Genomic DNA, 22,036 nt, shown 5'->3' with positions numbered 1-22,036 from the left:
GGGCGCCTGTAATTCCTGCTACTCGGGAGGCTGAGGCAGGAGAATCGCTTGAGCCCGGGAGGCAGAGGTTGCAGTGAGCTGAGCAACAGAGTGAAATTCTGTCTCAAAAAAAAAAAAAAAAAAAAAAAAAAGCTAAAGCAAGTGAAGAGGAAATAGTAAATTTTTGAGTTTTTACCTGACTTCTTGTAGGAAAAGTAGAGCAGTGATGATATTTCTACCCAGCAGTCAACAGAACATATTACTAAATGAGGAAAGCAATTACACCGCTTTGGGAATTACACATTTTGTTTACTCTTTCTCTTTAGTTCCATGGATTTGTAAATCATAAAACGGTTGGCTGGTCCAAACATTGCCTATGTCTAGTGGTGTTTTTCCTGAATTTTCCCACATGGTTGAAACCATTGCTAGAGTTTCATTTTATTTTTCATGTATTGGCACCATGGAACCTCTGGGACAAAGCCAAGCTGTTACAGCGTGGTTTAGGATCACACTCTATGTGCTAGCACTTTCCTTTTCTAATCTTGTCCCCTGTTAAACAAGACACAGCCTCACACCACAGGGATCCCTAACTGCCAGAGGATAACACCAGCGGCTCAGCAAGGCAGACCTGAGTGTGCAGAACCTGGGCATGGTCTGGGGAAAATCATCAAATGCAGTTTTCAAAAGTTGGGGTTATGTAAAAGGCTGCTCATAGGGGGTCATCCAGTTCACATATCCAGTCAGGCCACAGAGTTCTCATTATCAAGGCCATAGAAAGAAGGAGGACTATATATACATTGACTTTAGAGAGATTTAAGGACAAACTTCAGCAAAAATATAAGGATGATTTATAATCAGCACATTAATGGCTTCTCTAAATAGGACTTCCCATAGCTCGTGCAGCTTGTCCACTTACACGTTTTAAGTAACTGTTTTTCCTTTTCTCTTTCTCTCCGTTCTGCCTAAAGTTTTGAATAACATCTTTTAGCAGATATGAAAAAACATCATCCCCTCTAAAATGACCTCTCTAAAACACCTGCTCAATCATTTTCCTGTTTAAAGTTTCTCAGTGTTTCCCTCCCAGAACTGAGTACTTTCAGGATTCAGTCCAAACATCCTTGGGTAGGCTAGAACTATGCAATATGGTGTAGCCCCTAGCCACACATGGTTTCGGAGCACTTGAAATCTGACTAGCACAAGAAAGGAACTGAATTTTTAATACTGTTTAATTAAAATTAATCTAATATTTAAACCTGGTATTTGACCCAATTTGTGGAAAATTAAAAACTATCTTTGGAATGACTTGGGTATGTGAAATCTACTTTTCAACTGTAAATTTTATGAAATATAAATATAGTTCCAGTATTTTTTATGGAAACTTAGCAGCTACATTTGAGGTAAAGCCCTAAGTACCAGATTTTGAATACATAGTTCATAAAAAAAATGTAAAAATATTTCATTAAGAATTTTATGGCTGGGCACGGTGGCTCACATCTGTAATCTCAGCACTTTGGGAGGCTGAGGTGGGCAGATCAAGAGGTCAAGAGATTGAGACCATCATGGCCAACATGACGAAACCCCATCTCTACTAAAAATGCAAAAATTAGCCAGGTGTGGTGGCATGCACCTGTACTTGCAGCTACCCGGGAGGCTGAGGCAGGAGAATCGTTTGAACCCAGGAGGTGGAGGTTGCAGTGAGCCAAGATCGTGCCACTGCACTCCAGCCTGGCAACAGAGTGAGACTCTGTCTCAAAAAAAAAAAAAAAAAAAAAAAGAATTTTATATTGATTACATGTTGCAATGATACTTAGGCTATATTAGGTTACATAAACTATATTGTTAAATTAATTTCACCTGTTTCTTTTTACCTTTCTTTGTTTATGTGTCTACTAGAAAAGTTTAAATTATACATGTGGCCCACATTATATTTCTTTTGTCAGTGCTAAGCTAGCAAATTTATTAAATACAGGAGGAATGAATGAATGAATGGATTCAAAGTCCTTTACTGCTTGCTTCAATCTTGCTCTTTAGTCTCATCTGTCACGACTTTAATTCATCTGTTTGGCACTTCATCTGGGCCAGCATTCCTGGCTCTTTCACGAGTCAGTGGCTTTGTTCCCTCTCCTCCATCTGGCTTGAGTTTCTCTTCATCCTTTAGGACCCAGCTCAAATGTCCTCTTTTCTCTGAAGCCTTTACTTACCTCCCCAGGCCTGAGTTCTGTGCTCCTAAAGGCCTGGAGCATTTGTAGATCCTATTACGGCACCTACCACTTCGCTGGGGTTTCATATGTCAGAGTTTCACAAGTCTATTTTGTTTTGTTTTGTGTAGAGACGGAGTCTCACACTGTTGTTCAGGCTGGAGCGCAGTGGTGCGATCTCAGCTTACTGCAACCTCTGCCTCATGGGTTCAAACAATTCTTGTGCCTCAGCTTCCTCCCGAGTAGCTGGGATTACAGATGCACACCACCACACCCATCTAATTTTTGTATTTTTAGTAGAGACAGAGTTTCACCATGTTGGCCAGACTGGTCTCGAACTCCTGACCTCAAGTGATCTGCCCTCCTCAGCCTCCCTAAGTGCTGGGATTATAAGCACATGTCTTTTCCTATGAATTCCCAGCATTAAGTGGCATGCCTTGGACCTTAGAGATGCCCAGTAAATGTCTGCTGAGCATGTCAAAGATCTTACATAGAATAGCGCCAATTCTTTGCTGGTAGAATTCATGTCAGTGACTCCAGGAGGAGTTCTGAGTTAAAGTGGACCTTAGTGAAGGGGGTGCCGTAAGATGGGGAAAGGCAAAATCTATTATGTGATTGTAACAACCACAGAGGTAGAAATCAAGAATGTGTACAGATGAGTCAAAAGGGCCTGGAATTCTCTTCTGCTTGCTGTTTGGGGAGGAGACACGCATGCAGCAAGCACAACTCATTTCAGCAGGACCGCAGGGGTGCAAACAGTATTGCACTGAATCAAAAGGTCTTTGTAGGAGTCTGGTGAAGGTCTGACAATCAGGAAGGAAAGGGGGTGGAGAGAAGACTATTTTAAGCAGTCATAAAGAAAAAGTCTCTTAAGTCTTTCAGAACCAGATGGAAGATTTATGCTTCATTTGTCAAGTGAGAGGACAGAACCTTAGGGTTCCTCTACGTCACTCTCTCCTTCGGGCACACCTTTCTCTTCACTGCAGCAGCAGGAGGGAGGGCTGTATCTAAATCTAGGTTTCTAGTTGTCAACCAAGGCAGGCCCAGATGAAATGCAGGGATGCTTCAGACTTGAAACTGATAAGCACCCCCAGCGAAGGTGGGGCACTGATAAAGGAGGGCAAGCAGCAAGGAGCTGGGAAATTCCAAAGCATAGTTACACTTCAAAGAACTCTTCCCAGGGCAACATGGAGAGCCATGGGAGTAGAAATGAATGGGTTAAAAGAAATCAGCCTCTGCTGGCCGGGCGCGGTGGCTTAAGCCTGTAATCCCAGCACTTTGAGAGGCAGAGACGGGCGGATCACGAGGTCAGGAGATCGAGACCATCCTGGCTAACACAGTGAAACCCCGTCTCTACTAAAAATACAAAAACTAGCCGGGCGAGGTGGCGGGCACCTGTAGTCCCAGCTGCTCGGGAGGCTGAGGCAGGAGAATGGCGTAAACCCGGGAGGTGGAGCTTGCAGTGAGCTGAGATCCGGCCACTGCACTCCAGTCCGGGCGACAGAGCGAGACTCCGCCTCAAAAAAAAAAAAAAAAAAGAAATCAGCCTCTGCTTACAATAGCTCAGCAGTCTCTCCTACTAGAAAAAAATCTAAGTAAGCATGTCTTTCCACCACATAGTTGTTAGTAGTAGACAAAAACAACCAAACTAAACTAAAACAACCTAGTTGAATAAACTATAGAACATCTATATTGTGGCATATTATATAGCTATGAAAAAGAAAACAATATTGTGATGTGTTGACCTGGAGGTGTTTTGCAGAAATGTGTACAGCTTTGTAGTATTTGCATGAAATCACACCCCCCATCGTGGTTTTGTGTGTGTGTGTGTGTGTGTCTGTAGTAAACAGTTTGATTTCAGAGAGAAAGAATGAGGGGCTGGGGGAAAGAAGAGAAGAAAGAGAGAAAGACAACAGGAGGAGGAGGAAAAGGAGGAAGGGAAGAGAGGTGGAAAGATACACAATAAGCTGTTCACATTGGTTATTTGAGGGAAGCAAGGTTGTGAGGAGCATTGTGAATTGTGTGTGTGTGTATATATAGTCATGCACCGAAAACAATGTTTTGGTCAATGACAGACTGCTTATACAATGGCAGTCTCATAAGATTATAATGAAGCTGAAACATTTCCAGCGCCTTGTGATGTGGTAGCCATCATAATGTCAGAGCGCAATGGATTACTCATGTGTTTGTGGTGATGCTGGTGTAAAGAAATCCACTGTGCTGCCGGTGTTGTAAAACTATAGCATGTACAATTATGTAAAGTACACAGTGCTTGATAATGATGATAAACAACTATGTTACTGGTTTATGTATTTCCTATATTATACTTTCAATTATTATTTCAGTGTGCATTTTTTCTACTTGTCAAAAAAGAGCTGTCAAACAGCCTCAGGCAGGTCCTTCAGGAATGTTCCAGAAAAAGGCCTTGTTATCAAAGCAGGTGACAGCTCCAGGCATGTTACTGCCCTGAAGACCTTCCAGTGGGCAAGATACGGAGGTAAAGACAGTGGCATGATGATTCTAACCCCGTGTAGGCAGGCCTAGGTGAATGTGTGTGTCTCCATCTGAGTTTTTAAGTAAAAAAAAGCTTAAAAAGTAAAAAAAGATTTTTTTTAAATAGGAAAAACCTTATAGAATAAGGATATAAAGAAAAAATACTTTTGTACGTCTGTACAATGTGTTTGTGTTTTAAGTTAAGTTCTATGAAACAGTCAAAAAGTGAAAAAATTTTAAAAGCTTATAAAGTAAAAAGGTTATAGTAAGCCAAAGTTAATCTATTATTGAAGAAAAATATTTTATAAATGTAGCATAGCCTAAGTATACAGTGTTTATAAAGCCTACAGTAGTATACAGCAACGTCCTAGGCCTTCACGTTCATTCAATGACTCATTCAGAGCACCTGCCAGTCCTGAAAGCTCGATTCATGGTAAACACTCTATACAGCAAGTTTACCACTGACATTTTTTAATTCTGTATTTTTACTGTATCTTTGCATATTTCGATATGTTTAGATATACAAACGGTTACCATTGTGTTACAATTGCCATGGTATTCAATACAGTGACAGGCTGTAGTGTGTAGTGAGCTATACCATCTAGATTTCTGTAAGTACACTCTCTGATGTTTGCGCAACGACAAAATTGCCTAATGATGCATTTCTCAGATCATATCCCTACTGTTAAGTGATGGATGACTGTGTGTGTGTGTGTGTGTGTGTACTCGCACATACACACATAAATATATACAGTCTACTCTCTGTATCCAAAGTTCTGCACCTGCAGATTCAACTAACCAGAGATCAAAAATATTCCCTCCATCGTCCCTGCTCCTACTTTGTATGGAATCTGGCCAGCATCCCGATACAGCTTCCCAGCTTCCTACTAAAATACTTGTGAAGACCCTCCAAAATGAGAATAGTCACAAGAATTCTGAAAACTTGGACTGCTTGCTATTACCAGGGGTTCATGTCTGTGGTCCCAGCTACTTGGGAGGCTGAAGTGGGAGGATTACTTGGGCCCAGGGAAGTTGAGGCTGCAGTGAGCCGTAATTGCACCCCTGCAAACCCGACTGGGCAACACAGAGAGACCCTGTCTCAAAACAAACAACCAAAAAACCAGTAGAGCTATGTTTATTGACTTTTGGTAGAAAAATACTTATTATAACTTAAATTATGTTAGTGAAATTGTCATTTGTGCGTGAAGACACTATAATGGCATTCTCTGATATTCACTGAGAAACTGAACTAAAAATTAGTTACTTTAGCCAACTGAAAGAAGAATCAAAATTAAGAATTTGGTACAGAGAATTCAAGGTATAAAAGGAATTTTGGGTTTTCCTTTACTTGTGTTAGACTCCAAACTTGGGGACCCAGTAGATTTTGCAACCAGGCGGTGAAATGTGACCTTATGGTACCTTCTGCTTCCACTTTCCTCAGTAATACCAGAAACTGAAGGGACTTCTCACTCTTCGTGCCTCAATTCATAGGGCTTCTCCTGACAGCATGGTGACCAGAACAATGAGGACCATTGCATCTCAGGACCTAATGGAAACGGTCAAACTATTTACAAAGTGGGGACATTGCAGCAGCAGAATCGCTGAGGAAAAAAGCTTGTTATCTCCTCTACAAAAGCAGAGTTGCCAAGGAACTTGATTTTCTGTGTCAGTAAAACTCATGTTTAATGAGTCACTGGGCTCTCTTTTTATTTTTTTAATCAGTTAAGAGTAGCAAACAACACAGGGACAGATATAGTCTGTTATCAGACCCTCTTCATCTATGGCCTGGGGTGTTTCTGGGCTAATTATGCCATGAATAAAATGTACATAAAAAATGGAAAAAACAAAATGTAAGGAAATATAATGTTCATTGGTGATTATCTTTGGGTGGAAGAATTCTGAATAATTTTAATGTTTACCTTTATATTCTTAAATTTTCTAGTTTGTTTCTTTTTTAAACAACGTGTAGTTGTTACTCGTATACTTAGTTAAAAAAGAGGCTTTAAATATCATTTGATATAATTCTGCCTATGCCACTTGAGATAGCTGTTTCTGTGGTTTCTCTCAGCTCACAACAAGCCCTTCTCTCTGGGTATTCCTTGTCCTCCATCTGCTTCACAGGGAAGAGTCCCAGGTGACCATGTTTATATCAGTCAGGTCCTAATTCAAATGCTACCTCCTCAGACTTTCCAAACAGCTGCCCGCAGTGCTTGCTCCTAGCAATGAATTCTGTTTTGTTTTATCCACAGAACTTGTTAGTGGTTGCTTTATTTTCTTGTATACTGTTTGGCTCTTTTTCATTATATATTTTTTTTGAGACTGAGTCTCGTTTTGTCACCCAGGCCAGAGTGCAGTGGCGTGATTTTGGCTTACTGCAAATTCCGCCTCCTGGGTTCAAGCAATTCTCGTGCCTCAGCCTCCCTAGTAGCTGGGATTACAGATGTGCACCACCACGTCCAACTAGTTTTTATATTTTTAGTAGAGACGGGGTTTTGCCATGTTGCCAGGCTAGTCTCGAACTCCTGGCCTCAAGTGATCCACCCGCCTTGGCCTCCCAAAGGGCGGGGATTACAGGTGTGAGCCACCATGCCTGGCCTGTTTTTCTCTTTTCAGTGAGGGGCTTTGTCACGTTGACTGCTGTGTCCCCAGCACCAAGTGTCGGGTCCCAAACATACCATATGCACTCAGTAAAGTACAGAACACAGGAAAAAGCTCCCTCGTGATCCCAGCTGCCCGTCTATAGCTAAGATGGCCAAGAAGTCCCTGAGCAAAGCAAGGCCGACCACATCATTTCTCTCAGGAATCTGGAACTGGGAATCACAGTGCCGTGGTAACGTACAAATGCGAAAGCTGTCAGGTGAGCATATTCTGGCTTGTAGGCCAGAGAAAGAAAAAAAACCCCTGGCTTAGAAAGGTGTTTGTGAAGCAGTGGGGAGCACTGGGAGCTTTTTAGACCTGATCCCACACGCCCTCTGGAGCCTTCTGTGCCTCAGTCTTGAGTCTTCTAACCTGATAAAAGTTCTGCGTTTCAGGTTAGGCCAGCAGAGTTGGCACCTGTTACCTACAACCACGGAGTCTGGCTCAGTATTACCTACAATAACAATCAAGTTTTTAAAATTCACAGCAAAAAGGTGTGGTGGAAACACTCCAAAATGTTTGCCTCTGAGTGGTGGGACTACCCAGTTTTCTATATTTTCTTTCTTTTCTCTTTTTTTGGAAACAGGATCTTGCCAGGTGAGTGCAGTGGCACCATCTTGGCTCCCTGCAGCCTCGACCTCCTGGGCTCAAATGATCCTCCCACCTTAGTCCCCTGAGTGGTTGTGACCACAGATGCCCGGCTAACTTTTGTATTTTTGTAGAAATGGGTTTTGCCACATTGCCCAGGATAGTCAAGTACTCCCAGGCTCCTGGCTGGGCGCGGTGGCTCACGCCTGTAATCCCAGCACTTTGGGAGGCCAAGGCGGGTGGATCATGAGGTCAGGAGTTCGAGACCGGCCTGGCCAAACCAGTGAAACCCCGTCTCTACTAAAAATACAAAAAATTAGCCAGGCATGGTGGTGGGTGCCTGTAATCCCAGCTACTCATGAGGCTGAGGCAGGAGAATGGCTTGAACCCGGGAGGCAGAGGTTGTAGTGAGCCAAGATTACGCCATCGCGCTCCAGCTTGGGTGACAGAGACTCTTCTCATAAAAAAAAAAAAAAAAAAAAAGGACTCCTAGGCTCCAGTGACCCACACTTGCCTTGGTTTTTTAAACTGCTGTGATTATAGACATGTGCCACCACACCTGACCAGTTTTCTACATTTTATAAAGCAAGTATGTGTTACTTTTATAATAATAGACTTGGTAAATTCTAGTAGATCGTGTTCTATCCACTTTAGGAAGAAGAACTGACAGGTGAAGCAGTGAAACGACTCACCGAAGTTGACGAAAGTGTACCTGGGGCTTTCTGGTGCACAGGCCCATATTCCGCCCCCCACCCCCGCAGGGAGTCTTTGGCTAGTAACTGTGCTTTTCATCCCCAAATGCTACATTTCAGTCATTTATGCCATAATAAATTATCTCGCTAAGGTGAAAGAAAACTTCTTCTTATAGGCTAACTCTAGTCACTTGGGGGTGATGGTCCATCCTGCTGTGTTGAGCAAGTTTCTGAGGCAGCGTTCAGACTTGGTAGGAAGTGCCATGACTGATGAACGCTGCCTGGCCCCAGTGCAGGGAGGTGGGGGATGGAATGGAGGAAAGTTCTGTTCGAATTCTTTCTTGGAGGTAGGGCAAAGCTCTGCTTTCTGAGAGGGAGGAAAACAGGCAGAAAGGGGTACACCTGTATCACGTATACTTCCATCTCCGGTGGGCATGTTATAAGAAATTCTAACTTTATTTTACAAGGATGGCATTATGATGACATAAAGAATAAGGGAGTAGCTGTATACATTCTGCTTTGCTTTAAAAATTCTCTTTGTTTGAAACTTTGTTGCACTTTCTTTAGCTAGCTGGTGGCCACAGGGCTGACTGTCATGGGGCGGGGGATGTGGGTGTCAGCTGATGGGTTCAGTGTCAGCATTGCTGGGTAGAGGCCTGAGGGGGGTGCTTCTGGCCTATTTGTGGGCTGCATGAGTTGGCTCACCCTGTGGCTTTCATTCCTAAATAAATCTCACAGAACTGCTGATTCGTCTCACTTGCTTTCTTGAAGTGCATTCACCAGCCCCACCTAGTTTTAAGAAAGCTCCTTAAGTGACCCAGAGGTCCTCCTGGGTGAGCAGCCCTGTCTTGGATCCAGTAAAACAACAGGGAGGAGGGGCAAACAGTTCAAGCAGCATCACAGGAGCAGGCCACAAGCTGTTACTTAGAAACCAAGGGATATTAAGCTGATGCAAGAGGACTGGGCAAACACCCAGAGGCCAGACAAAGAACGGGCCAGAGGCTTTCTCCCTCTCCAGCGGCAAACAATCCTATCCCCTCCCCTGCTTCTCCTGCAGTCCTCGCTCTGTCGTCCTAGCTGCTGGCAAACCCCACAGGTACCTGCAGACAAATCTCTGCTTCCCGGGCCCAGCACACACTGTCTCTATGCTAGGTGTGTAGGGGGGACTGTTCATCTTTGCAGCTGTGTGGGTAGGGGATGGCCCTGGGCAGAGGCAGTGGGATGAAGCAGCCTCCCTGAGGCTCTCTGGGAGTCCTGAAGGCTGGAGCTCATGTTGCTCTGCAGTCTGGGCTGGAGAGGTTTTACATATTTGTGCAGTGGATCATAATGTTACCTCACCACGTACCCAGCTGCCAGCATCTCTAAAATGCAGGGGAAGTTGAAGAGATGAGCCAAAGGGGGCTGCAAACTTCTTTTCCACCATTAAATAAAATTTGTAGGAGGCCATTGGTTTGGACTAGGCTCCTGTTCTGGGCCCAACAGACCAAACCAACCAACGTGGAGTCATCCGTGCTAAATGGAAACAAACAACTTGGGTGTACACACTGTAACAGATGGCTGAGTTTTGGTAGTTACAGCAGCTGAGCTTAAGTCAGTCGTAGGTGGCCAGCTGATTCACGTAAGGCTGTAACTAATTAACCTCTGTTCCTAGCTTCTGTTTTCTAAACATAAATATTGCTTGACCATGTGGCTAATTCTTCAAACATTTTTCTGGTCCTGAGGTCTGCCCAGTTCTAGAATCATGAATAAAAGCCAATGAAGATCTTTAAATGTGTTGTAATCTGGTCTTTTGGACACCATTAACTTAGAAAGCTCTAAGGAAGATTCCAGAAATCAGATGTGCCTGAGAACTCAACCCTGTACTCATGAGCAGTCATTTGTGAGTTTGTAGAATTCAGGTTGGAATAATACAACAGAGAGCTAAGAGGGATTTTCCAATTCTAAAAGTGGTTAAATCCTGAATTAGGAATTTTCCCACCTTTACAAATCTTAATAGTGGAAGAAATAGCTTTCTTTCTTTCTTTTTTTTTTTTTATTTTTTGAGACAGGGACTCTCTCTGTCACCCAGGCTGGCGTGCAGTGGTGCGATTTTGGCTCACTGCAGCCTCTTTCTCCTGGGTTCAAGTGATTCTTCTGCCTTAGCATCCTGAGTAGCTGGGATTACAGGCAAGTGCCACCACACCAGGATTTTTTTTTTTTTTTTTTTAGATGGAGTCTCACACTGTCACCCAGGCTGGAGTGCAGTGGCACCATCTCAGTTCACTGCAACCTCCGTCTCCTGGATTCAAGTGATTCTCCTGCCTCAGCCTCCCAAGTAGCTGGGATTACAGGCATGCACCACCGTGCCTGGCTAATTTTTGTATTTTTAATAGAGATGGGGTTTCACCATATTGGCCAAGCTAGTCTTGAACTCCTGGCCTCAAGTGATCAGCCTGCCTTGACCTCCCAAACTGCTGGGATTATAGGCGTGAGCCACCGTGCCCAGATGGAAGAAATCTTTCTACCTGGGTAACTTCTGTGCATGTTCCAGGCTGCTCAAAAGGTGGAAATCACTAGATAATCTAATTTTGGAAAGGCCTTTGCAGCCCTGAATTCTTAAGACATTGCTCTTATATAATGTACTTTTTGTTTGTTTTATTTTATTTTATTTTTTTGTTTGAGAGACAGTCTTGCTCTGTTGCCCAGGCTGGAGTGCAGTGGTGCGATCATGGCAAACTGCAGCCTTGACCTCCCAGGCTCAAGTGATCCTCCCATTTCAGTCTCCCAAGTAGCTGAGACCACAGAGATATACCACCACGTCCAGCTAATTTTTGCATTTTTTGGAGAGATGGTCTTGAAATGTTGCCTAGGCTGATCTTGAAACTCCTGGACTCCAGTAATCCTCCTGTCTTGGCCTCCCAAAGCACTGGAATAACAGGTGGGAGCCACTGCACCTGGCCCTGTTTTTAAAGATCAAAGTCTTTATTTTAAAAATGTGGCAGTCAGAGGTAATACAAAGCACAACAAATAAGTCTCATGTTGCACATCAAGTCCTATTAATAGGCAGTAGCTGCCTGGAGTGCTGTGTTGACAAACATTCTCAGGCCACATCTGTTTACTGAGAAACAGTGCTGGGATAAACTAGCAATGGCTGCCATGGATGCGGAAGTGGGGGGATGATGGCTCTCATGCCACATATTTGACACTCTGAGTTAAATGGAGAGGCATCTTTCAGACTTCTATACCCAGTGTTTCTTAGGATTCCGTAAAGTGGACCATTAACAGAGTTAGAAGATAAGAATTATCAATGGTTTCCCCCGAAGGAATCAGTAATGTATCTTCCTCAGAGACAAGTTTGTTATTTATTGACGATGTCTCCTATCCTGTGAACAGCAAGAGATCCCACACTCTCTTCTCTGGTTCGAGTCCTCAGGATTTGGTTCCTGGACAAAAGCTCACTCTGTCATCCTTATGGATTTGTTCCTGGATACTGTTCTAGCCTCTCAGTGGTCTCCTAGCCTTACCTTCTTGCATCCATTCTCTATAAGGATGATGGATTGAGCTTTCTAGATTGAAATCCTGATTATTCCTGCCCCTTTGGTAGTTCCCATCACTCACAGGACAATTATTTGCTCCCACATATGATCCATCTTCATCTAGTCCTTGCTTGCCTCTCCATCTCCATCTCTCAACCCTCTTTTCCTCGGCACTTTATGTCACAGCCTCGTGGAGTTACTTGGTTTTCCTGACCTTCTCCACTTGGGGCTTCTCTGGTGTGGCGTGCACCCCCACTTCAGAGACTCAGCCGAGTCCTCCTCAGGCCACCTTCCTGGATCCTTTCCTTTCCCCTTACACTGGAGGAAAGGGCCCTTGCCACACACTCTGTGCTTGCTTTGATCTTGTTGTGTGATCACATGTTTGTCTCTCTCTCCTAGTGAAACCCTAAGCTTTGCAAGGATTCGAGAATCTTATTTATTTGCATCCAAACCACTAGTGCAATTGATGGACTATGGGAGCCTGATACATAGTTATGGGATGAGTGGAAGGATGAGAACTGGGCAGTTTTCCCAAATTCATGAAATTGACGGTGACTCAGCAGAGAGCTCATGATCAGTAGGTAGATACACTCGTTTCCTCACACTATCTTCATTGTTTTACTCATTGTTCTACTCTCCTGGTCCCATATGCAGCCTCTTCTAAAAATGTTGGTTATCACAAGAAATTGAGGCAAAGGAGCCAAGAGCCAATTGTGAATGATGTAAAATTATAGAAATTCAAAGTGATTGAATCTTAGCTCTAGTGAATAATCTCATAGTCCAGAGTCAGTGGCAGAGCCTACATCTCATTCATGCCTGCCTCCCTCCCTCCCTCCCTTCTTTCCTTCCTCCCTCCCTCCCTCCCTTCTTTCCTTCCTCTCTCCCTCTCTCTCTTTTTTTGGGAAAAAGGAGTTGTTTTCAGCAACTATAAGGTCATCTGTGAAAATTACATGACCACCTTTTTATGGTCTATATGATGACAGATATTTAATTTTGATTGAAACAAAAGTGAAGAGTAAAGGATTCATATTTTGGTCCAAATTCTTGTTGTTGTTGTTGTTTTCTTTGAGACAGGGTCTTGCTCCGTTGCCCAGGCTGGAGTGTAGTGGCACAATCTCAGCTCACTACAGCCTCCACCTCTAGGGCTCAAGCAATCCTCCTACCTCAGCCTCTTGAGTAGCTAGGATGACAGGCATGTGTACCATACCCAGCTGATTTTTTGCAGAGGCGGGGGGTCTCGCTATGTTGCTTAGGCTGGTCTTGAACTCCTGGGCTCAAGCAATACACCTGCCTTGACCTCCCACAGTGTTGGGATTACAGGCAAGAGCCACTGCGCTCGGCCTTTAGGCCCCAGTGCTGCAGCTGCACAGAGTTCTAATTCCCAGATCCCTTAACTAAAATGTTCTCAGCTTTTTCTCTTTTCATAAAAAAAAAAAAAAAAAAAAGTAAGCGGCTTATTTCAGAGGGGAAAGTGAAGCGACTTGCCTTGTGTAGCTGTGTTTTTGTCTCGTAGTAGGCGATCACAGGGATGGACGCTCGGTAGTAGGCTTCCAGGCGCTTGGCGATGGTCTTGGTGGTGTCGTCCGCAGGCAGGCTGCTCTGGCTCCTTTGGAGTAGGCGGTTGGTCATGGTGTCCGCCGAGCAGTCCATACAGATCACCAAGTGAGGGTCTCCAATCTGGAGAAGGGAGTGGAGCACAACACAGTCAGAAACCTCACCCTGCTGATGTTCTGGAAAGGCCCAGGGCCATGGTTTTTCCTTTCTTGGCCTTCTGGTTCCCCTCAAGGTCCCAGCATTATACTGTGGTGCAACTGGGACTGGACTCCATAGCTCCCTCTTCTAGGTCAGTTCCCTTCCACACGCTGCCTCAGAGCTGCCTCTCGCCCTCAGCTTTTACGCCACCTCACGTGATGCAGGGGCACATGTGCCACCCACTGCAGCCACTGTCTGTCTTCTGCACTGAAAGGAGTATGTATGTGTGAGGGGGTGTTTCCTCTAATGTGAAGCCTTTGCTGACCACCTGAGGCAGAGCTAATCACTTCTCCTAGAAGCCACCATGATATCTTATAACAGCCACAGGTGGCATTCTGTGGCTGTGCCTGTACTGTGTCAGGTGAGTGGGGCATAATGCTTGAGCACACAGAGGCTGGAGTCAGGCTGCTTAGGGTCAAACCCTGGTGTCATGACTTGTCTCCAGTATGGGCTCCATCAATTTGTTATCTCGCTTTACTCGTAAGCTACTCTCCCACTGAGACACAGAAACACCTTGAATCTGACCTGTAATTGTTTTGACCAACAGACTATAGCAGAAACAATGTCCATGATTTTAGAGTCCAGGTCACAAGAAATTCTGCAGTTTCTGTCTGGTTTTGTGGAACACTCGCTGCAGCGGGGAGTCCGCTGCCACCTAAGACGTCCAACTATCCTGAGACTGCCAGTCTGAGAGGAAGGCCAAGTTAGCCATGTGGAGAGGCCATGTGGATGGAGATGCCCACCAGCCCTCAACTGTTTTAGACATCCCAGCCCTGGCTCCAGACATGGACCTCAGCCCCAGCCACTTTCTGAGTGCAATTGCATAAGGAACTCCAAGTGAGAACCAGCCCGCTGAGCCCCATAACCTCCAGAACCATGAGAGATAATAACAAATTGTTGTTTAAAGTTTGTATTTTATTTTATTTTGTAAGAGATGGGGTTTCGCTCGGATGCCCAGGCTGGAATGCAATGGCTATTCACAGGCATAATTATAGTGCACTATACAGTCTTGAACTCCTGGACTCAAGTAGTCCTCTTGCCTCAGCCTCTGGAGTAGCTGGGGCTACACACACATGCCACTGGGCCAGGCTTACATATTGTTCAACTGACTTCCTCATTAACTAGAAGTCTGACTCAACTTCTCTGCATCTGAGTTTTCTCATTCATACAATGAGGATGATCATAGGATTGCTGTGAGGATGAAATAAAATTAAATAAGGTAATATACGTATGCTCCTTGGCATACGGCAGACACTAATGATTCACTATTACGTTTATTTCCTCTATGAGGCTTAGGTTCCCCGTGTGCAGGGATTAAGAATTCTTCGCACCTAGTCCCAAGTCTTGCACACAGTAGGTGATGAAGAAATGTTTTAATGAATAAGTGATGGTGGTATGATCTGTGGTATGAGTCTCCCATCTCCATATCCTTCTCTTAAATGTTCTTTTGTCTCTGGAACATGCTTACTTTGCATCCTCCTCCAATCCTGCATCAAAGGAAACCATTACTCCCCGTGACCTTGCCATATTCGAGCTGTGAGTAAATGAAGGCTTGCCACCACTGTAGAAAGTGTGTGGGGTGGGATGAGAACAAAGTTCAGTCAAGAAGAGGATGTTTAGGCAACACAGAGAACTCACAACATCATGAGTTGCCAGACAGTGTTGGTCAAACATTTATCTACCTCCTCTGAGGGGTGTACTTTAAGGAACAGAGTGGAAACACTCTCCAAAATCTACAACAGTGCAATAAACTTCTGGAATAGGTCATGCGACTCTTCTGTCTGTATTAATTGGAAGGAAAAAAAAGAAGAGCATTTGTGCAGCAAGAAAGGCTGGGTGAGGGTTTAGAGAAAAAAATGACCATTGTTCACCAGCAGAGGGCGAGCTTGGGAGGCGGCTTAATGTTCTCTCTGAAACAACTTCGGGTTAGGGTTGCATGAGGCAGCCAGGCGATTTTTCCAATTGTGGGGTCATTTTCAGGCCACTCGTGGAGACAGGAAAGATAATTCAGGGACACAGGTACAAAGAAAGATTATGTGTCACTGAGAAGGAGACGGCAACAAATGACCTGTTAGACCAAAATAAGCACGGGGCAGAGAGGTAGCTTTTTCTTCCACACTGATGTGGAAAGTGTGGCCCCTGGACCAGCATCATGTCTTGGAAGCTTGTTAAAAATGCAGACTCTCAGGTATAACATGTGACCTGCTGAAGCAGAATCTGCATTTTTTTTTTTTTTTTTTTTTTGTGACAGAGTCTGTCTCCGGAGAGCAGGCTGGAGTGCAGTGATGTGATCACTGCAACCTCTGCCTCCCAGGTTCAAGCAATCCTCCTGTCTAGCCTTGTAATCCCAAGTAGCTGGGATTACAGGTGTGCACCACCACACGGGGTTAATTTTTGTATTTTTAGTAGAGACAAGGTTTCACCATGATGGCCAGGCTGGTCAAGAACTCCTGACCTCAAGTGATCCGCCCACCTCAGCCTCCCAAAGTACTGGGATTACAGGTATGAACCACCACGCCCAGCCTAGAGTCTGCATCTTAACAAGATCCCTCGCTGAGTCTTCACAACATCATAGTTTGATCAGCTACTCTGCCAAGCCATTTTCCTGTGCCAAAACTAGGGGTTTTGACCTAAACTCTCTCTCCTGGAATCAGTACTCTCTTCCTATATAAAAAAGCTATTGATCAGTTATTCTATTTGGAAGTGACCTGAACCATTTGTTTTTAATACCTCAATTTTTTGAAATGTTTGAATGAGATACCATTTAATTTCTTTTTCAAAATGCTTTGCTATGCATCATTAGAAAGTCCCTTGGAGTAGCTGTCTGGCTCCCAGCTCTGCTCTGTTATCACCGGACTGTGGTTAGTCTTCAACATCAAGTCAGCAGGCGAGCAGAGGTGGCTGAATGGATCAGAGACTTCGGGGCATTGGCCTGCCCCCAACATCACCCCGTTGGCACCCTGGGGCTCTCCCACCAGTATTATTGGATTCTCCATGGCCTTTGATTTTCAGGGGACCTTAGTTAGAAAACAAGTGCCCTTGGAAGGGCTGCTGAGGCGCCATCAGCAACATTTCAGCAGCTGGCTAAGCTTCACTGTGCTAAGGGCTTTACAAACAGCCATCCCTTAAGCCCTCTGGCACCCTTGCTGGGAAGTACAATTATTCCCCACTTTAAGGATGAGGAAATGGAGACCCTCAGAGGTTAACCTTGCCAAGGTCACTAGGGACTAGTGAGTGACAGGCCTGAAGCAGATGCATGTAACCCCAAAGCCTGGTGACCTCACCCTGATGGAGAGAGCCAGCGCCTTCAGAATGAGGCTTGGGCAAGAAGCTGGGTGGGCCAAATGGAACTAGGAGAGGAGAGCAGGGCCATGGGAAAGGGAGCGAGTGGAGTGGGGTGCCTACTCACTTATTTTAGTTTTCAGAAGCCGCCTCTTCTGCCTCTTGGGATCTAATGGGACCACGCTCATCCTTGCATCCCTCAGGGCATGAGGGCAGCCCACCAGCACGAGGACATCAGCATCATGGGCTGTGATCATGGTTTTGCTTTGGTCATTCCAGCAAACGGAGCGGGAGGAGAAGTTTGCCCTCCTGCCCTCTGACTCCACCTCCACCTTAGTTTTCTTCTGATTAAGTCAGAATGGGTGTTAGCCCGTGTTTACCAGTGGGCAGGAGCTCTCCATGCCATCCACGAACTCTCTTTGTTGAGAATAACAACTATCTTATTCTTGGTGTGTGCCTCAGTTTCCTCATTTAAAAATGAGGATAATAATAGTGTTTGACTCACAGGACTATTGTGAGGGTTAAATGAGTTTGTACATGTAAAACCCCTGATCCACTTCAAACACTACATAAATGGAGCTAATGTTATTTAAGGCGGGCTTGGCAACATAGTCATCTTTTGACCTGTAAAGTATCCCACTGGTCAGATTTAGGTCTAGAAAGAGTCAGTGGCCTCACTCAGGCTTTTAGCCTAAGTCACACGCTCCAGCATGTCTACCAGAGTCTCCCTACGCTGGCAGGAAAGGGCCCTGGCTGAAAAGAAAGTGGTGTGCCTACTTCTCATTTGCTGTCACCCTGAGGTATGTCCCCTTGGGGGAACCTCACTAGAGGAGGAATATCTGGGTCATTCCAGCATTCCTGAACACACAACCCTAACGACAGTAATACTACTCAATTGATATATACCTTCTCCCTCCACACCACCACGCAGCTCTAAGTTCTGCAGCGAACCAGGAATCAGAAGAAGAGAGCAGAACATCTCAAGTGGAAAATCCTATGTGGCCTCCAGGGCTGTCCACAATTCTAAACAACTCGAACACACCAACTGGACATTCCCTTGGCCAGACTCAAACTTTGTGCATGTGTGCATGTGTGTGTACGTGTTAAGAGCTCATTCTGAAGATTAGAATATACTTATAAACACAAACACTGGTTCTGTCAATGAAGTGTCTTGAGATGGTTGAGAGTAGTGAGGCCGAGGGATCACTGTGAAGCCATCATTCCCACCTCCACGAGAGTTACGTATGTACGCTGGCTAAAGGCAGAATTTCACCTAAGAGTCTTTTGGGAGGGAAAAGCCAAGAGCAAACCCATGCATTCTACTTCTATTAATATGACTTCTGTTAATATGACTTCCATTAATATGACTTCTGTTAATATGTGGTTAATTTGGCTGGTGTTGAGTATGAGATTGGCTTAATACTGGAAAGCATTTCGATTTCACACCAGGGAGTCAGGCTAAGCACAGAGCCCTTCTCAAGATGGTAAGAATCTATAAAATGGTTCACACCGGTAGTCCCAGCACTTTGGGAGGCCAAAGTGGGCAGATCACGAGGTCAGGAGTTCAAGACCAGCCTGACCAACATGATGAAATCCCATCTCTACTAAAAATACAAAAATTAGCTGAGCATGGTGGTGGGCGCCTATAATCCCAGCTGCTGAGGCAGGAAAATCGCTTGAGGCCGGGAGGCAGAGGTTGCAGTGAGCTGAGATCACGCTGCTGCACTCCAGCCTGGGTAAGAGAGCAAGACTCCATCTCAAAAAAAAAAAGAAAAAAAAATCGATAAAATGGGGTTACTAACACCTATTAAGTAGGACTTTAAAAATTAATCAAATGGCATGTGTAAAGCATTGAGTTCAGTTCCTGGCACACTGTAAGTACTCAAAAAATAATTATTATTCCTATGTTCTGTATGATTTTAACTATGCAAAAACGGGCAGAACAAAGATGGCAAGAATATACATCAAATATTAAAGGTATTATCACTGGATGGTTAGTTATTCTTTTTTTTGTGTGTATGGTTTCATATTATATTTTTATTTCTATAGTCAGAAAAAATACACGTTATTGAAAAAACTGTAAAGATTTATTGAACACCATATGTATAAATGTGTAAAGGCACTTGTCAAGGATCCCATCCAATCTTCCCAACAATCACTGAGGTACATATTTCCAATCAACATTTTGTAGAAGAGGAGATGGAGGTCTACAAAGTTAGCTGATTTGCTTACCAGCCAACGAGTTACAAAGCCAGGCTCCAAATACAGGCCTGTTCACACCAGAGTCACTATAAGCAGGGGTTCTCAGTGGGAGTGGGGAATGAGGATGGTGATCAGAAACTCTGACTCCTCTCTCATATTCCTTCTGCCCTGTTACACACATCTACATGCATACATGCACACATACATGTACATACACACAGCCCCTCCTCCAATAAATCATGCTGCAAACTGAAGGCATAGGTTGTAATTCAACAGGGACAAAACCAGCTTGGGGAATAGAAGATAGGAAGGTAACAGAGAAACCACACATAGACTTACCCTTAAGCTGTGGACATTAGTTTGCATTTGACTTTTAGCGAGGTCATATGCAGTGGCCAAGGAAATCGTCAAAGGACCTTGCATCTCGGACAACTCAGCTACAGGTATGCAAAAGTGTCAGCCTAACTAACTGAATTTTTAAAGGAACTGATGGTCCAATGCATTGGACACATCAATCTCGGTGACACAGAAAGGCTGGTGAGATTTTTGTGGGTTGGTTAAAACCTCTCCAGGCTTGAATGGACCTCAAACGTAGTTGCAGGCCTGATGCACAAATGGGAAATATATGCTTTCAACCAAGCTGACTACTTTGAATCTCTAGGGAAAATCAGATGTCTGCATTTGTCTTTGTCAAATTTCAAATGAATTTTTTGCCTATAATTTGGAGGGGAGCTACAAATGAAGGGCCCTGCAGGGCAGTAATGAGTCAACAGTAGCTCATTCTGTGTTTATAGCATCTTTGTTTATCTGGTCAGGTTTTATTATTATTATTATTTTTTGAGATGGAGTTTCACTCTGTCACCCAGGCTGAGGTACAATGGTGCAATCTTGGCTCACTGCAACCTCTGCCTCCTGGGTTCAAGCAATACTCCTGCCTCAGCCTCCCGAGTAGCTGGGATTACAGGCATGTGCCACCATGCCCGGCTAATTTTGTATTTTTAGTAGAGACGGGGTTTCACCATGTTGGTCTGGCTGGTCTCGAACTCCTGACCTCAGGTGATCTGCCTGCCTTGGCCTCCCAAAGTGCTGGGATTACAGGAATGAGCCACCATGCCTGGCCATCTGGTCAGGTTTAAAGCAGGTGCTCATTCTGGAGGGCTGCATGTGTTGTCTTGCACACCCGCTTAATTGATACTAGAATCTTCCAAAGTTACTGTCCAGAGACAAATCAGTGTCACTTTTGGTCTCTGTAAGTTCCTCCCAGCAGTATGTAAGAAACTGTCTTTGTAGATGTCTAAAATCTCACTTAAGGGTTGTAGGCTCAGTAATGAAATAGGTCACCTGTGTGTTGTTTGAAAAGGCATCATGAATTTTAGCATTGGGTGTAAGTGTCCAGTCACCATGTTGATGACTTTCTTGTTCCTTAGTTCTAGTCAGGCGGCTTCTATGCCACATTCTAAAACCTGTCTGAACAGGGACCACAGTGGGAGAGGAAGGATTTTGCTTTACTTTAGGGAAGATCACATGGATCATTTGAATTCATACTTACCCCAAGGCCAGAGGACAGACCAATGGGCTGCATAGAGCTGTGAGCTCACCCCAACTGGGTTTAAAGCAAAGGAGGAAGTGGTGATGGAGCAGGAATTTTAGAAGTTTGTATGAGGTGTGATTAACAAATGAGTGATGCTAAACTAGATACTATTTTATAAACTTTTATAGCTTAGAAGACATTTATGTATGTTGTATGATCTGATGTTTACAAAACCTTTTAAATAGGTGTTAACAGGTATTATTATCTCCATAATATATGACAGAGGTGAAAACCTAGGTTTTCTGACTCCAGAGTACATAAGTGACATGCTTTAATTATTCCACCTTGGGAAGCTCCAGGGCTGTCATTGCTCAGAATGGTGTGGAACCCCATAGGCCTAAGTTCTGGGGTTTGCCTTCAGACTCAGTTTTAAAATTCCCCAAAGAAGAAGAAGGATTATAGTTTAAATTTTGTTGTTGACTGAGAGAGAGAGAGCCTTATTTATTTACTCTACATCTTTTCCTTGATCATTTGACGATTTCACAAGAATATTCTCTCAGAGCAATAAAAAAAAAAAAAAAAAAAAAAGACTTGGCCGGGCACGGTGGTTCATGCCTGTAATCCCAGCACTTTGGGAAGCCAAGGAGGGTGGATCACAAGGTCAAGAGATCGAGACCATCCTGGCTAACACGGTGAAACCATGTCTCTACTAAAAATACAAAAAATTAGCAGGGTGTGGTGGCGGGCGCCTGTAGTCCCAGCTACTCGGGAGGCTGAGGCAGGAGAACAGCGTGAACCCAGGAGGCGGAGCTTGCAGTGAGCTGAGATCGCACCACGGACTCCAGCCTGGGCGACAGAGTGAGACTCCGTATCAAAAAAATTAAAAAAAAAAAAAAAAAAAGAAAAGACTTTTATTTCCATCACTTCCAAAAACTGCACCGGACCTGTCCTGACTTTCCTGGAGGCTCTCTCAGAGCTCTTCTAATCTTAAGTTCAAGGGCAAGGTAAGTGGGAAAAGCCTGAACCTCAGTAAACACTGTTGATCCTGCAGCAGTTGTTACACATCTGCAATTGTATTTTAGTGTCATGTTTACACAACTGCCAGTCCTCATAGACAAGAAGCTTCTCAACAGTTGGACCACACCTTCCTCTCTTTGTATCCCCTCC

General features: G+C 44.3%; 1 protein-coding gene across 2 annotated transcripts in view; it reads right to left on the bottom strand.

Moving 5' to 3' along the window:
* AK5 (adenylate kinase 5) overlaps nt 1-22,036 on the bottom strand; it is a 310,915-nt gene that overhangs the window by 11,283 nt on the left and 277,596 nt on the right. For both annotated transcript variants that reach the window (XM_030913359.1, XM_030913360.1), the window contains exon 13: nt 13,588-13,779. In XM_030913359.1, coding sequence (XP_030769219.1) covers nt 13,588-13,779 — 192 coding nt within the window. The remainder of the gene's footprint in view (nt 1-13,587; nt 13,780-22,036) is intronic.

This window comes from Rhinopithecus roxellana, chromosome 12 (assembly GCF_007565055.1).
Source record: "Rhinopithecus roxellana isolate Shanxi Qingling chromosome 12, ASM756505v1, whole genome shotgun sequence".
Lineage (NCBI taxonomy): Eukaryota > Metazoa > Chordata > Mammalia > Primates > Cercopithecidae > Rhinopithecus > Rhinopithecus roxellana.
The sequence above is the reverse complement of the archived record's forward strand: the minus strand, read 5'-3'. Positions and strand labels throughout refer to the sequence as shown.